This window comes from Amphibalanus amphitrite, unplaced genomic scaffold (assembly GCF_019059575.1).
Source record: "Amphibalanus amphitrite isolate SeventyFive unplaced genomic scaffold, NRLGWU_Aamphi_draft 001069F_arrow, whole genome shotgun sequence".
In the NCBI taxonomy this organism is placed as follows: Eukaryota; Metazoa; Arthropoda; class Thecostraca; order Balanomorpha; family Balanidae; genus Amphibalanus; species Amphibalanus amphitrite.
In genome coordinates this window covers 38,670-54,281 of record NW_024882563.1, presented here as the reverse complement: position 1 = coordinate 54,281, position 15,612 = coordinate 38,670, and the positions used below count along the sequence as shown (strand labels likewise).

At 47.9% G+C, this 15,612-nt stretch overlaps 1 protein-coding gene across 1 annotated transcript; it reads left to right on the top strand.

The window, feature by feature from the left end:
- Window positions 1–12,920, top strand: LOC122369757. The gene is made up of 4 exons (XM_043344722.1): window positions 1–84; window positions 6,901–7,229; window positions 11,924–12,315; window positions 12,751–12,920. Exons 2-4 carry the CDS (start codon window positions 6,901–6,903, stop codon window positions 12,918–12,920), a joined length of 891 nt encoding a protein of 296 aa, XP_043200657.1. The 5' UTR covers window positions 1–84.
- Window positions 12,921–15,612: the final 2,692 nt, after the last annotated feature.

Below are 15,612 nucleotides of genomic sequence, written 5' to 3'. Positions count from 1 at the left end.
GACAAAGCGGGTGGTCCAACAGTGTGTGGACGGTACTGAGCTCTGTCCACCGGAGCCGACCACGGCGGAGGCGGCGAATATCAGGTGAGCCGGGCCGACCTGTGTGTGTGTGGGGGGGGGGATCTGTGTGTCCCTGTGTCTGTTGTCTGAGTGTGTTTTGTGCGTCTGTGTCTATAGTCAGACTACATGTGTTTATGTAACGGTTTGTATGTGATTCTGTGATTCTTTGTGTGTCTTCTCTGTGTGCTAGGTACCCGTCTGAGTGTTTGGATGTGGGTGCTTACATGCATTAACGGGGAAGAGGGCATAAGGGGCGGAACGGGGGGTGCACCGGGGAACCGTGTCCCCTTGATTTCGGCATTTTAACATAAGCCCTATGGGCGTTGCATGGAAAGAATGGGACCAAAAGTCGGCAATGCCCCCCCCCCACACCTTAATTGAAGGTGTTCCGCGCTACTGGGGGAGGGGGCAAATGTCCCGCAGTGGCTGCCAGTTGCCCCTGCAGTGAAGAGATTTTGCCCACCCTGTCGGAGTGAATATAATGCGCTTCAAATAAATATTCTCCAAGCTGTCAAACCCGATGTGAAAGTCAATCAATCCTATTTCCTTTTCATATTTTGTCGCCGGTGTTTACACTGCTCTTAGTCTAATATCGTAGAGAACATCCAGCGGCGTATCCACAATCCTGAGGTTACCTTTACTTTAGAGGACCCAGTGGAAACTTTTTACCCCGCGCCCTGGTTGGGGGTGTTTTATGCCCCCCCCCGTTCCAGTCGTTTCGCACTATCTCCAAATTAATGCGCCGATCGCCGCGAAAATTTCAGAACCCTCTTGTAAATCGGTTTTACACCTCGTTACCTTTTCTTCCACAGTGTATGATAGGTGGGCCGCAAATGACGTCAGAGTGACGTCACGTTCAGGCATTTCCGACCCAAAAGAGGTTGGATGGGAGGAGCTGTCAAGCCCAAAGTTTTAAAGATAAAGGAAAATGTTGAAAAACAAAAAGATATAAAACGAGCAGCGCTACAAAACTGCTATCTTGTTTGTTATATATTTGTTTTGATTTTGAACCCCAAATTAACCCGCGCCCCGTTGGGCTCTGCCGAGCAACGCACCCCGTTGGGAGGGGGGGGGGGGGGCAATTTGCCCCCCAAAGATCTCGAGAACCACGCAACCTAGCGACAAGCGGCAACCGTTGTTGGATAGCCCTATCAGGGAACTACCTTATGACCCAATTTTGTTGACCTAGGTCAAACCGATGATGTCACAGGTCAGGTCAAAGGTCGAATTTTCACCGTTTACAGGCATTTCAAGAAATGCGTTGTAAAATCGAGTAAAATGCATTTCATTGAAAATCATCGATGGGGAAATGTTCTTCAAACACATATTTTGCTATTTGAGGTCACTGATGCCAGGTCAGGCCACAGAGGTCAGGTCACTGGGGCGGGGGGGGGGGGGGTCACAATATGAAAGTGTCGCGTGATACATGTTTTATGGTCCATTTTACATGACAAATGCGATTATGTGGGTCAGGCAGACTTTTGGGCCAGCTTTGGTCACGTTTTGGTCAAGGTCAGGTCAAGGTCAGGTCAAATTAGGTCAAATTTCAAAGTTGATATTTTTGCACAAAATGGGTATTGATTTGATGCAGCTCGTCACGGGGAGTTCAATGGTGGTCTTTGTTTTGCCCTACGTGGTCTAGAATCGCTAAAAATTGAGTTAAAAAATCTGACGTCATCATTTTTGAACAGTTTTTCGCTATATCTTGGCCAAAAAACGAGATATTGATCTGAAATTTGGTATATATATAGAAGAGCGCTGGGACTATCACATATATTCCGTTTTTTCGAAATTCGGAAAATTTTTTGATTTTTTAACCCGGCCGGGCCCGGGGGGTAATCCCAACCACCGCAGCCCGGGGGGGGGGGCGTTTTTCGCCCCTCCTGTCTAACTCCGTAAATAAGGGAGCTACGGAAACAAAAGCGATACCAAACGAAAGGTCCTTACGAGACGATTCTAATGCACCTAAAATTTTTGACCTCAGGTCAATTTTCAAGGTCAGAGGTCAAGGTCAAAGGCCGAAACCGGCACATGTGTAGTGATCTCAAAGTAAGCCTTCTAGAGGACGGCAGGCTGCATCAAACCGGCAAAATTGGGTGTCAAACGAAAGAAGAGAATCTGAGGATTCTGAAAATGTGCTCCAAATCAAAGGTCAAGGTCAAGGTCACGCTCAAAATTGACCTCAAACTTGGCACTTTTTCGCACATCTTGCGTGCCAACTTCCAAGATGTTTTGAAATGTTTTGAGGCTTATCAGTTCCCTATTTGTGGTTCATCTTACGATACAAGGCTGCTCAAAGGTCAAGGTCACAGAAGAGTATCCCTGCTAGAGGCTATTTCACTGATTCAAGTTAGTAATAATAAATAAGACAATTTTGCCATCCGGAAGCTCTAAATGAAGGCTTAGAGGAAAATAGATGCCAGATTCGTGATCAGCGGGTACAAATCCATCATAAACGACCTTTCATGTGTCAAGGTCAACCAGAGGTCATTCGAGGTCACATGAGGTTAACATGAAACTTGACCTTTTCCGAACAAAATATATATCATTCGACGCGGCTTGACAAGGCGAATGCGATGGTACCACTGCCGTAGCTCTAGGACCATTTTTGTCGAAGTTATTTGCGAAAAACTAAAACCACATTTCGGGGTCGTTGACCTGACCTCTGACCTCAGGTCACCAAAACTATTTTTCTATTTTTCTCTGGGTCAAAAGCTACACAGCCGTGCTCGTAATTTGTCTTTATCTCTAAAACTCCATTTTTAGCAGCTATTTGAAGTTTGCGTCTGTGACGCCGATTTTTGCCGTGCAGGGGTCTAGAAAAATGGACCTTGTGACGTCATCAAGGGGGCTAGGTCCAAATTTTTTACTTCAGAAGATGTCAAATTGATGGGAGAAAAGGTACTGAAAGTTTCGCCTTCCTATCCCTAAGCGTTCGGGAGTTATCGCAAATATTCGCCAGGGGGGGCGAAAAACGCCCCCCCCCCCGGGCCCGCGAGGGTTAAGTTTTGGAAAAAAATCATTTTTTTTTTAATTCTTTGGGTCAAAAACCCAAAATTTTAAAAATCCCAGAAAACAGTTTTGTAGCGCCGCTTTTTGTCGACTAGACCATATAAAGAAGTTTGAAATTACTTTGTAACTGTAGATTTGGTGAGCGTTTCAAGATTGCATGTTTTTTGCTCATTTTTGCTCGAACACGACCTCAGTTTGACCTCAATAACTCCTTACCTGAGGTGACCTTAGACTTGAAATTTGGTGTGAAGGTGTCAAATTGATGCCCTGGAAGGTACTGACAATTTGGCGGCGCTGCGCGCCGCCGTTTTCTTGCTATTCAGGAAAAACCACAGGGAGGGGCCAAATTGCCCCCCCCCCCAACGGGGCGAGGGTTAAAAAAGTGACTTTTGAAATAATCCCCTAAAATGCAAAACAAAATAAAAAACTGATCTTTTTGGTTTGCATTTTAGTTTTGCAAAACAAAAAGATCAGTTTTTTTGCAATTCCCGCGCCCCGAATGGGCGCAAGAATTGCGCGTGAAACACATATTTTGCTATTTGAGGTCACTGATACCAGGTCAGGTAACAGAGGTCAGGTCACTGATGACCACAATATGAAAGTGTTGTGTAATCCTTGTTTAAAGTACCCGGCGGCCGCTGGGCCTCCGCGCCACCCGCCGTCCGCTGGGGGGCATATAGTTGCCCCCCTTTACTTCTGCGACGATATCGTCGCAACGCAAAGAGATAGAGAAGCGAAACCTTGCACATATCTTCCTGAATACATAGCCGAGGTTGTGTCCAAATTTAATGTCGATTTCATCTGAAATGACGTCACAGTGACCAGGGGTGTAACTTTTGCTTTTGAGATGGGGGTGCACTTGGTGATGGGGGCGACCTTCAATGAGGATAGGGGCGCTTCCAAGGTGCATAGATGGTGCATACATTATACATCAGCGTCGCCACGGGGGGACAAGCGGGGCAGCTTGCCCCCCCCCACCCCCGACCGGGCTCCCCCTGAGATCAATGCAGATCCGATGAGATTTTGGGGTCGGCAAAAAAATGGGGGTAGTTTTCATGAATGGCTGTAAAGTCAAAATCGGTTGGAGTCGCGAGTCCCAACCAGAGTCGGAGTGACAGTCGTCAACATTTTCAGGACTTTGACTCCAGGCTCGAACGTATCATAACTTTGATTCAATCCATGTCTTGGCTGGTGTTAGCTGAATTTTACACTCGGTTTTCAACACTGTTGTGGAGCTGGGAGCGACCCCCTTACCTCCTCTCGGGAGCAGCGCTCCGTCCACGCGCAGAGACCAGGTCCGTCTAGTACCTACGCTGACACGAAATTTTAGTGTCAAGACCATTAGCGTCGCCACGGGGGGGGGGGGCAAGCGGCGCAGCTTGCTCCCCCCCCAACCTTCAACCGGGCACCCCCTGAGATCGATGCAGATCCGATGAGATTTTGGGGTCGGCAAGAAGTGGGGGTAGTTTTGAAGAATGGCTGTGAAGTCAAATGCTATGTCAAATGTCAAAAGCTATGCCCTATTTTTGCTAAAGGCGTCCCACCACCTCTGCTGGGGGCGCCCCCGGCCGCACTGCTGCTGGACGAGCCCAACTTTTGCTCCAGGTGCCCCTTTTGTATTAGGGCGCCTCTCTTTTTTAGGCATCCCTCTCCCGGTAGGGCGCCCCTTTCTGGTGTGGCGCCCCTTTCTGCTGGGAGCGCTCCTTCTTCTGGGGGCGCCCCACTACTGCTGGACGAGCCCAACTTTTGCTTGAGGTGCCCCATTTATATTGGAGTGCCTCTCTTCTTCTGGAAGCATCCCTCTTCTGGTGGGGCGCCCCCTTTCTGCTGGGGTGTCCTTCTTCTGCTAGGGCACCCCTCTTCTGGTGAGACGCCCCTTTCTGCTGGAGTCGCCCGTGTTCTACTGAGGAAGTTCTTCTACTGGGCGAAACCATGCTTGAGGTGCCTCATTCCTACTGGGGGCGCCTCTCCTCCGCTGGGGCGCCAGTCTTATGCTTGACGATCCCAACTTACGTTGGAGGTGCCCTACTTCTGCCTCGGGCGCTCCACTTTTGCTGAGAAAGTCCCGCTTTTGCCGGGGTGCCCCTTTCACCCATTTTTGGGGGACGATACGACTGGACGCTTCCCAAGCCCGCAAGCATCACGACGCCGGTCACGAGACGGAATGTAGCCGGGAAATCACCCTCGCCATCTGCTCAAGAGCTTATCAGTGTCGGGCGGCGTGTGGTGCGCCGCTTAGCCTATGGGGGTGCACTTTGACGTGATGGGGGTGCACTTTCAGGGGATGGGGGTGCACCTGCACCCCCATACATATAGAAAGTTACACCGCTGACAGTGACGTCATAAGTGAAATTATAGATTTGCGACTCTCCAGTTTCCTCACGATATATCAGATATATGGGACCGTATATAAAGGGCCGATTATTGGTCAGGACCTAGATGGAAGTGCATTTAGGTGTTTCAGGATGACAGCAGGTGCTGTCTAAGTGTCTAGTTCATTTACAGTTGAGTTTCATGCTCAGCGACATCAGAAACGGTCCGTATAGGAAAACGACAATATTTTATGACGTCACTGTGACGTCATCTTAAGTGCTACAACCACCAAATTTTGCTCAAACATTGCCTTGGTATTCATTTGAAGCTACCTTGAGTTTCACGTTCGTAGCTTATCAGGTTTCGGAGATATGCCGCAAAACGTAAAGGGGGGCAACTCTATGTCCCCCCTCAGCGGCTCGTGGGTTAAAAATGCATAAGGGCTACAGTCTGACCGTCGAGGCCCTCTAGGTGGCCTCTGATGGCCCAAAGCCAGCCTCTGAGGGCCCAGCGCCAACCTTAGACTTCAGAGGACAGAGGGCCCCACGTTAACCTAAGAGGGCCTACATTGTCCTTAGATAGCCCCAAGCTGAGCTGTTCCCAGTGGGCCCCAATCTGGCCTTAGAAGACCCCACGCCGCTGGTCTTAGAGGAACCCACGCTGCCCTTATATTGCCCCACGCTGGTCTAAAGGGCTACGCACTGGCTTCTTTGGGCCCCACGTCCACATTTGGCTATTTAAGGTCCCAAAGCGGACTCTAAATGACCATGCTAGCCTCCGACGGCTCGACTTCGGCTTCTGAGGGCCCTACGCTGGCCTCCAAACCTTTGATAGAAGTTTGTTTAGACATGTTTACGTATGCTTAACTGATTAGGCAGAATTTTGGTATACCGTTACCTACGGTATATGGTATGAATGTTAGGTATGGTGTAAAGGTCCGCTTATACGGTGTTTATTAGGTGGTATATGACATTCTGATTTCTGGAGTCTGGTTTGTCCCCCATCCCCCAGTCGAAATTCCTTAGCCGAGGTCCTGCTGTGTGACTGTGTCAGTCCTGCTGTGTGACTGGCTGTATCCTATACATCCGATCCATCCTATAAGTATACATCTGGTGTTTCTAAGTGCATCAGGAGCCAATCGCCAGGGGTCGTACAATCAGACCCTCCCCCTGCACCGTCCGCGTTATGAAAAAGGCCTGGCCATGGGGTAAACATTCGTAGTGATAAACTTGTCTTTATTATCTCGTTTTTTTTTGCGAAAAAGTAGTAACGATAGTAAATTTTGATATTGGTTACCTAAGACCTGTTTGCCTGCCTGCCAAGCTTGCCTGCCTGCTATGCAACAATGCGGGTTGCATGACAAAACATGTCGTAATACGTAATGACACGTCGTTTTGTGACATGATAAGACACTACGCTGCACGACATGTCGTAATGCGTACGACGTAACGCTACGTACTAAATCACCTTTAAATGATTAGTAGAAACGTAAAAAACTGTAATTCTGCATTCCAGATGGAGATGACAGATGTGCGTGAAGACCTGGCCGCCCTTCGCCGGGAGGTGGCCGCACTGAGCAAAGTGGTGGCTGCCCTTCGTGAAGAGATGTCCGCCCTTCGGGAAGTGGTGGTCCCCCTTCGTGAAAAGGTGACCATTCTGAGTGAGGTAGTGGCGAAGGACAATTCAGATATGAAGAAGCTAAAGGGGGAGTACGCCGCACTTCACGGTGCGATGGTCCGCCTGGAGCAGGCAGTTATCGAAGAGCGGACCACTCGCCAGACCGTGGTGGAGGATCTGCGGCAGGAGGTCCGCCGGCGAGCGGCGCCATCCGGCCGTCCCCAGGGGTGAGACTGGGAGGCAGCAGGGGTGGCTGTGGGGGCTGAGATATTTCGGAGAGCTGTCATGGTGAAAAGTAAACGTTCTTTGTAGAAGGTGTAAGAAATAAACCACCACTACTGTTAACGCCAGACCCCTTGAGGCCCTAATTTTTCGCGATTATTTTTAAATGCGTGGAATAATTTCAACCATATTTAGGTAGGAAGGAGCTGTTTCAAGACCTGCCGATTTTTTTTTTGTCTTCAAATACATTTTGTTGTCACTTAAATATTTGTGGCACTTGTCATTGACTCGTAATGTTAACCCGCGCGGGGCTGAAGGGGGGGGGTAAATTTTACCCCCCCTCGCGAATTTTTGCGATATCTCAAAAACGGCGGCGCGCAGCGCCGCCAAACTTTCAGTACCTTTTCTTACATCAATTTGACACCTTCCCTGAAAATTTGAGCGAAATCCGTCGGAAAATTTTTGAGAAATTGACGTTTTAGTGACGTCATGTTCGCCATTTTCGCCTCAAAAACGGCACAAGTTCAAACGCCGCTAACATCTTCATTTTTAAAGGAATCAAGACGTAACAAAAAAGGTTATACGTAATTTTACTTTGTCTATCAAATGGCTATCTCGGTTTTTTGAAAATTTTGGATTTTGGCCTAAATTTTTTCAAAAAACTGATTTTTTTTGGGAAAATCATTGTAAAATCCAAAATTTTGAGTCTATCGAAAAAACCGGAATATATTTCAGAGAAGTGGTCTATGTGCACCTACATACCAAATTTTAGAAGAATCGGTTCAAAAATGTGGGAGTTATTCAAAATTTTATGACGTCACGACACACAATTTTTTTGAAAAATGACTTTTTTGGAAGTTCTAGACCTCGTACGGAAACAAAAATAGCACCATTCGATTCGCCGTGAAAAACTGCATCAGATAGACACCTTTTTAGGCCTTAACAACCAACTTCAAAATGTGACCTCACTTGACCTGACCTTGACCTGACCTCGACCTGAAATTCATCCAGAGGTGGTCCATATCACTTATTGAGTGTGCCTATTGAATTCTATGAGTAAAATGACCCATAAAACATGTGTCGCACATGCCCTTTTCTATATTTTGTTTTTTGGTGACCTGACCTGACCTGACCTGACCTTGACCTTGACCTCTGAATGATATTGTATGCAACTAATATTGTCTTGGTAGCCTAAGAACACGTTTTGGGCGATCAGTCTCAGTCCATGACTCCATTCTTCGGCAACTACGGTGCAAGGCCGATACTGTAGAAACTTGCAATTTGTACCCTTGACCTGACCTTGACCTTGACCTCAAACTTTAAATTAAGTACATGTTTTTAGTAGTTCGTGATGAGAGCTTTCGATTGGCGTTTGAATTTTCCAAATCGGACCATTAATTCGGGAGATAACAGGGGGGGGTAAAATTTACCCCCCCCCCAGCCCCGCGCGTTCGGCTGGAGACCCCAGCCCCGCGCGGGTTAACTGTTTTTCCACCCTGGATAGAGGCTTTCATACGCCATATGACATTTGGCTCCGCCCACGACTGCAGCATTGACCCGTGCCCATCAGCGACCTCTGTACAAACGACACCCCTGCCGTCTGTAAAGGACTATGAATTTCGCTGACGCTTCACGTGCTATGAATCAATTGCAGCAGACGGTCAAGTAAATGTTAGGCTCTTGTTGACTCTTGTAATATAGGACCAAGATGACCATCACTCCTCAACCCACTACTCACACGTGCTTCGAACAAACGTTAACGATTCCTAACAAATACGATTTTCGATGTAGGATATCTGTTTGAAATACGAGCGAGCCTTATGATGTGAAGCGAAGGCAATTAACTTATTATTGCGTTGTTCGATGGTTGCATAGCGATGTACAAATCGGCAGCTACTTGGTGACATTCGACATCCCATTATCGCATTATCTGCAACGCCATAGGCTTTAACCCTCGCCGGCACAGGCCATTTTGAGTCCTTCGACGGCACAAGGGGGGGGGGGTTGGTTGGTACGACCCCCCTCGCGTTTGGCCCCTGATCGAGCTAGAGCTTCGCAGAAAAAAAACTAACGTGTTGCCCGTCACGAGAGGAAGCCGATGATACCCAATTTTTAGGTCCTAGGTCATCGAGTGACCTTCCAGGTCAGGTCAATGACCCGAAAACCGGGAAAATCGGGACCTGTTAGAAAGTCGTAAAGTGTGGCTTCTAAGTGGTTTTCCGGGATTCTGATCACGAATATCGTGTTAGTTTTGATCAGAGATGATGTTTTTAAGCATTTAGACCAGGTCGGGTCAGGTCAGGTCAACCGGTAGGGGTTGTGACGGGTATTCGTAATACGTGTCAGTCAACCGCCTCTGACAGCTTCGTAACATGTTACGAAGGCACCAAAACTACTCGTAAATGTTCAAATGGTTGCTAAATTCGAATTCAGCTCCAAAAAACTAGCCTAGAAACATGAAAAACTCGAAAAAGTGAACCGAGGTCACCCGAGGTCACCAAAGGTCAGTGACCTGACCTGACCTTCAGGTGACCTTGACACCAACCCTAATGTATGGGAGCAACATCAAATCACATATTTGAACGTTTGAAACCACGAAAAGCTTGCAAACGCGCGGCTAATGCGAGCCGACATACGCCGAATCGTGATTTCGGCCAAACATGGTCACGGAAAAGAGGTCACAGGTCAAAGGTCATTGGGGTCAGGGTCATGAAATTTTCAGGAAACGTGTAAAATTGATCAATGCGAGGGTACTGAAAGTTTCGTTGCGATCGGCTGCTTTTTACGCGAATTATTCGCGAAAAACCTTAGGGGGGTTGCATCAACCCCCCCCCCCCCCCTGTGCCGGCGAGGGTTAAATACAGGTGAATATTTCCTAACCTTATGTCAGTTATATGCCATCTGCCCGTCATTTGCAGCTTATAAAAATAAAACAAATATCAGCGAACATATCAGTATTGTACAAGCAATGCGCATTGAGCATTTATGGCTCCTCAGTCATCATGTCGTTCTTTGGGCACTGTCAGCCAAGACGTTATCGCACAACTCCGCCGGCTTTCGGCACCGCTCGACCGTCCCTGCTCCCCGCCACAGCGAGAGTGACCGCGCGCCGGCCCGAAACCGCCGCAGGCCAAGACCACAGAGGCAGGGCTTAGCTGTGACGTCATAACGTATCACAGACTGACTGGTGATAGCCTCTACACACCGGGTGAAAATCTTGCTCGAAATTTAACATTACGAGTCAATGAGAAGTGCCTGAAATATTGAAATGGCGATAAAATATATAAATTGTAAAAGTGTCGGTAGGTTTTGAAACGGCCATGTCCTGAACTTGGTTGAAATTCTTCCACGCATTTAAACATAATCGCGAAAAAATAGGGTCTCAAGGGGTCTGGCGTTAACAGTAGGTCTTTGAAGGTCGAGTAGCTTGTAATTGTAATTTTCGCCCAATTAAAGAAACATGCCTTGAATTCGTACCATCTCTTGAAAGTCAGCTGTCTAGTCTCGATCATATTGTTCAAGTTTTCGACAGATGTCCTGCATAAAGTTGGCCAGTTCGGGGCACCATATCCCGCACTTATTTACATGTCTTCATCAACAATCGTGTCACAAAATATAATCGGTCGTATCAAATCGTTCAGATTCGTATGAAATCAACTCTGAACGATTTTATGCAACCGAATAGATTTGACAACATGCTAGGGGAAGTTGGGGGAACGCCGAATACTTTTTTTCTGACGCCCGTAGCACGCAAGGTAGACAACATAAGCTATTCTTGTTGGCGTCATTCGAGAGGCCAGTCTTTTGCCTTTCAAACATACCAGGCGCATTTGATGAATTCGCATATCGTTAAGCGCACAAACTAAAAATATCAAAGAAGTGATTTTTTCGGCGTTGCCCCGGACTGCGGGGAAAGCCGAAAATGGGAGAAATGATCTACGGGGAATGCCGACATTGATGTTTTGCCACTTTATCTCACACTTTATCCAGAATTTATCAAAGCTGACACGCGTTTTAAGAGCTTGAGGACGCTTGGTGCACACTGGAATTTATAATTGTGTGATATAATAAGAAAATGCCAGGTAAATAATTCCTTATAGGTAACAGGCCGTTGTGTCGGTTGAAAGTATAATTTGTGTGACTAAAAATTCGCGTTGCTATTCTACAGCAGTAAAGTCCACGTAGCGTGCTTTAACGTGCGTAATTGCACGTTTTCGGCATTACCCCAGCCAGCCATACTTTCATTTGCAGGCCCATAACTTTTCAACGTGCCGTATAAATTTCAAATAGGCAGCACACTTATGCAAAGACATGCTGAAGATTACTTGACTGAATTGGCCAGACAAACGGTAGGATAATGAGTAAGAAATGCAGCTTCAAAGGCGCATGTAGTACAAGGAACGCGTACCTTGAAAACGCTCTTGGCGCCCTCACAGCCGAAGCATTCCGAATGACGACTCGTAACAAACATGCGATAATTGTAGTCACTTAAGCTTCAGAGCATCACTGACAGGTGGCATCCATGTCTTGCGGTTTTCGAAATATCTCGAATTTCGGCTTTGCCCCAACTCCGGCATTGCCCCAACTTCCCCTATTGCTGACGACGATATGTAAATGTATATCGGATCATCAAAGGAGCCAACTACAGTTGTGAACTTCTTTTGCATTTTGATTTATGTACTTTTTCTTGTCTTCCCAGTAAAATTACAAAAGCGTTTCATGACGTCACGGTACAGACGGAGCCCCAACCATCGGCAGTCAATGACGTCACGGTACAGACGGAGCCCCAGCCATCGGCAACTAGTGACGTCACAGTACAGACGGAGCCCCAGCCATCGGCAGTCAGTGACGTCATAGTACAGACGGAGCCCCAGCCATCGGTCGCCAGTCTATTCAACACGCTTGAGGAGGCGCTCGGCCTTGTAACCATGACGACGTTCGACGCTCCGTCAGCCCTTGGCGAGGACCAGCTGACGGCGCTACTGCAGAGTCTTCCCCGCTTGGAGGAGCTGACCGTCAGTGTGCCGTCCTTCGGAACGGGGCGGTGGCTGCGGCTGCTGCCGACGTCACTGAGGACGCTATACGTTGCCGGTGAGAAATAGTTGAGGAAACACGTACTATTACTTCTGAATGGTGGTAGGTACTTACATGGTAAGTACATAAGTACATAAAGTAACAGTTTCAGTGATAAACGTTCAGCGGACATATGTGTGCCATGCTACCTACCTGCTACACAAACATTAGCCACTGTATTGTACCTACTTTTACTCTTTCAAACGAGTATGACCTGTATGCACTGAACCTGTATTACCTACCTGTATGCACTGAACTGTATTAATAAACTGACGCATGTATAAGCATAGCGCATGCATTGTGCACAGTGTTCAATTACTGTCCAACAGTGCCGATCGACCCTGGCTTTGTCAGTGTCGTCTGTGTCAGGGTTTGACACCACAGTGTCAGCCGCCTCCCGACCGGCAGCAGCTCCGTCCGACTGCAGTCAGCTGACACAGCTCTGTCCGACAGGGCCGGAGGTGACGAAGTCGAGGTGGCCGGGACGGTACGGGAGTGGTCTGTCGGTATCTCTCCAGGGGGTGGCTGCCGACACCATCAGTCACCTGGCCACGGAGCTGGGGTCTCGGATTACGCTACTAGTCACGGATGGTGAGCAGCGGGGGAAGTTATTCATATATTAATGGTTAGGAGGTGGTAAACCAACAGTGGGTGCAGGGGTGTCGTTTTCCGAAAATGATTGGTAGGGCCCAAAGGCGGCGGCCGGCTTTATGTGACGGGGCTTACAAGGTAGGGTTTCCCCAAATCTGCCTTTCTCATCGGATTTCGGCCACTTATTTTTTTCGCCCTGGCCATTGACAAGCCAAACCAAAATCTATAAAAAAAAACTTTGTAAGTCTAGGTCCTCACCGAGCCCCATGCACAAAATGTGCAAAGATATAGGCAATAGTGTCGGAGGAGTGCACGCCATTCTGAAAGAGGCCCACGCCGACTTAAAAGGACGGCTGTGCTGAAAGGGGCCAGGAACGGCTTTGAGGGCCCAGGCTGACTAAAAAAGACGGCTACGGGGCCGGGATGGCTTTGAAGACCCACGCCAATTGAAGGGTTTGACAACTAACGAGGTCTCGAAACACCACGATAGTTAGAAAGATCTGCTTGCCAAAATCAAAGAATGACAGTACGTGGGGCGTTCAGAAGTTACGGGCCCGACCATGAAGGAGCAGAGAGATACAGCATCGACTTATTAGTTCAAAAAGTTCATTTATCCAAATAACCAGCGTTAAGGCAAACACATTTTGCGCAGCGTTTCGCGAGAGCCCTCAAGGTCTCCATAATCAAGTGGGTGTTGGACCCATCCTGCACGTCCAAGACGGCTGCTTCAGTGAAGTTGCCACTGCTAATTTCCTTATGTTGGGGAAGAGGTGGCAACCAGAGGGTGCAAGGTTCGGAGAAAAAGTGGATGCAACAACTCGAAGCCACAGCTCACCGCTTCACTGATCGTCACCTCGCGCAAGTATGTACGCAGGTGCGTGGTCACTGGTCGACGGTCGTGGATCAGGTGCACTCTTAATAATGTCAGCTTCCCTATAGCCTCTCCTCGATGTCTATCGAATGGACGCACATCATCGATTGTGCGCCCCTGTTATAGAAAAGAAAAGTGACAAGCAGAGCCCCCGGCCCCGTCATCATCCCAAAATGCAACCACTTTATCGCCTTGCCGACTAATTTCACCTCGTTGTATTCATTTGGTGGCAGCTACTCGGTGTGCTTCCATTTGCGCAACTCGGTCACGCCCTTGGGTCAATGTGTGACGCCCACAATTCCTTTACGGTAGCATGTTGTTCAATGACATCTTCTAGATCTTCGATAAAGCGGCCAAAAACTCGCGCTGAGCCTCCTTTCGAGCTTGCCTTTTCTCTGCAGAGTCAGCAAACGGGGGATACATCTTGCAAAGATCTTAAACATACTAAGACGCTCATGAATTGCTTTGAGGAACCCGATAGTTACCTCCGCTTCTGCACTGCGTGCTTCCAGACAAGATACATTTGTAATTTGCACCAAAAGTGCTCATTTTTCATCTTTTCTTGAGTCATAAACATGTTAGATAACATGATAGATTCATGTTATCAATGCTTGAGTCAATGCTGTTGATGACTGGCCACTGGGGCGGGGGGGGGGGGTCACCTTCAATGATCTGTTGACCAAAATTGGGCAGGATGCCCCCACTATTTGACGCTGCTGTAAGGAAGACAAACCTCCACATGTGTTGTCAGTTGTTACCAACTTCTCCTCGTGAATAACGCCTGCCTTTTCTGCAGTACCTACTATGAACCGAATCACTGCTCTCCTCTGGGCGTCACCCATCCTATGCGCGATGGCAAACTGTGTTACGATTAATTAGCAACCCGAATAAATAACAGGGCAGACTTAATGGCTACGTAAGTGGACTTCAGCAAGAATTCTAGGGTTGGACATTGACGAACACTTATCATGGAAAGCGCAAGTTTCTCTTGTAGTGAAACGGTGCTATGCAACACTTCATGGGCTATCAAAATTCTGTCGTGGTCTATCAGCTGAAGTTAAAACATTTCTGATAGAGGCGCTTATTTTTCCGCACATTTTATACTGTTTGAGCGTCTGGGGTGGATGTGGTATCACCCAGAAGCGTCGCATTCAGCGTGTGATTAATCATTGTGCCCGTATCATCTTCTGCAGCCGGAAGTCAGAGCATGTCTCACCACTCCTGGCATCGCTTGGTTGGTCCACCATTGACGATTTGATAAGCAAGAGAGACATGTCGTTCATCAGCAGACTGATGAGCCACCAACATGCACCACAGATCCTACAAGAGTCGCTTGTTTACCGGCACGATGTATCTGATAGAGGTACCCGTTCTACTTCAGCTGGCCTTCTACAATTGCCCCGCGTGCGTACGGAACTCGCAAAGCGTTTCTTCAACTACCGTGCAACGGCCCACTGGAACGCCAGTCGTAACGGGTAGCCGTGTGTGACTAATGACTATGCATGTATGCATTCATGATGTGTAATGGGCAATGTTAAATGTAGTATTTGTGTTTACAAATCCGTACATGCGCGGTCTGAAAAGCCATCACATGGAGACCGTACGCAAATAAATACAAATACTTCCCAATAACACATCATTTAACCCGCGCCCTGCTGGGGGGGTGTTTGAACACCCCCCTTGTGGTTTTTCGCGAATATCTCAAAAACGGCGGCGCGGAGCGCCGCCCTTTTTGGTACACCTTATCATACATCAATTCTACACATGTTGTGAAAATTTCAGACCAAGGTCATTCAAGGTCAGGTCACCAGGTCACCTGAAGTGACCTCACCTCATAAAAACTTTCAATGTCT

Bases quoted from the DNA above. Each gene is read 5' to 3' on its own strand.
- LOC122369757 (XM_043344722.1), top strand. From the start codon at position 6,901: ATGGAGATGACAGATGTGCGTGAAGACCTGGCCGCCCTTCGCCGGGAG. The intron at 7,230-11,923 runs GTGAGACTGGGA...TTGTCTTCCCAG, and splicing joins CCATCCGGCCGTCCCCAGGG to TAAAATTACAAAAGCGTTTC. The intron at 12,316-12,750 runs GTGAGAAATAGT...TCTGTCCGACAG, and splicing joins GAGGACGCTATACGTTGCCG to GGCCGGAGGTGACGAAGTCG.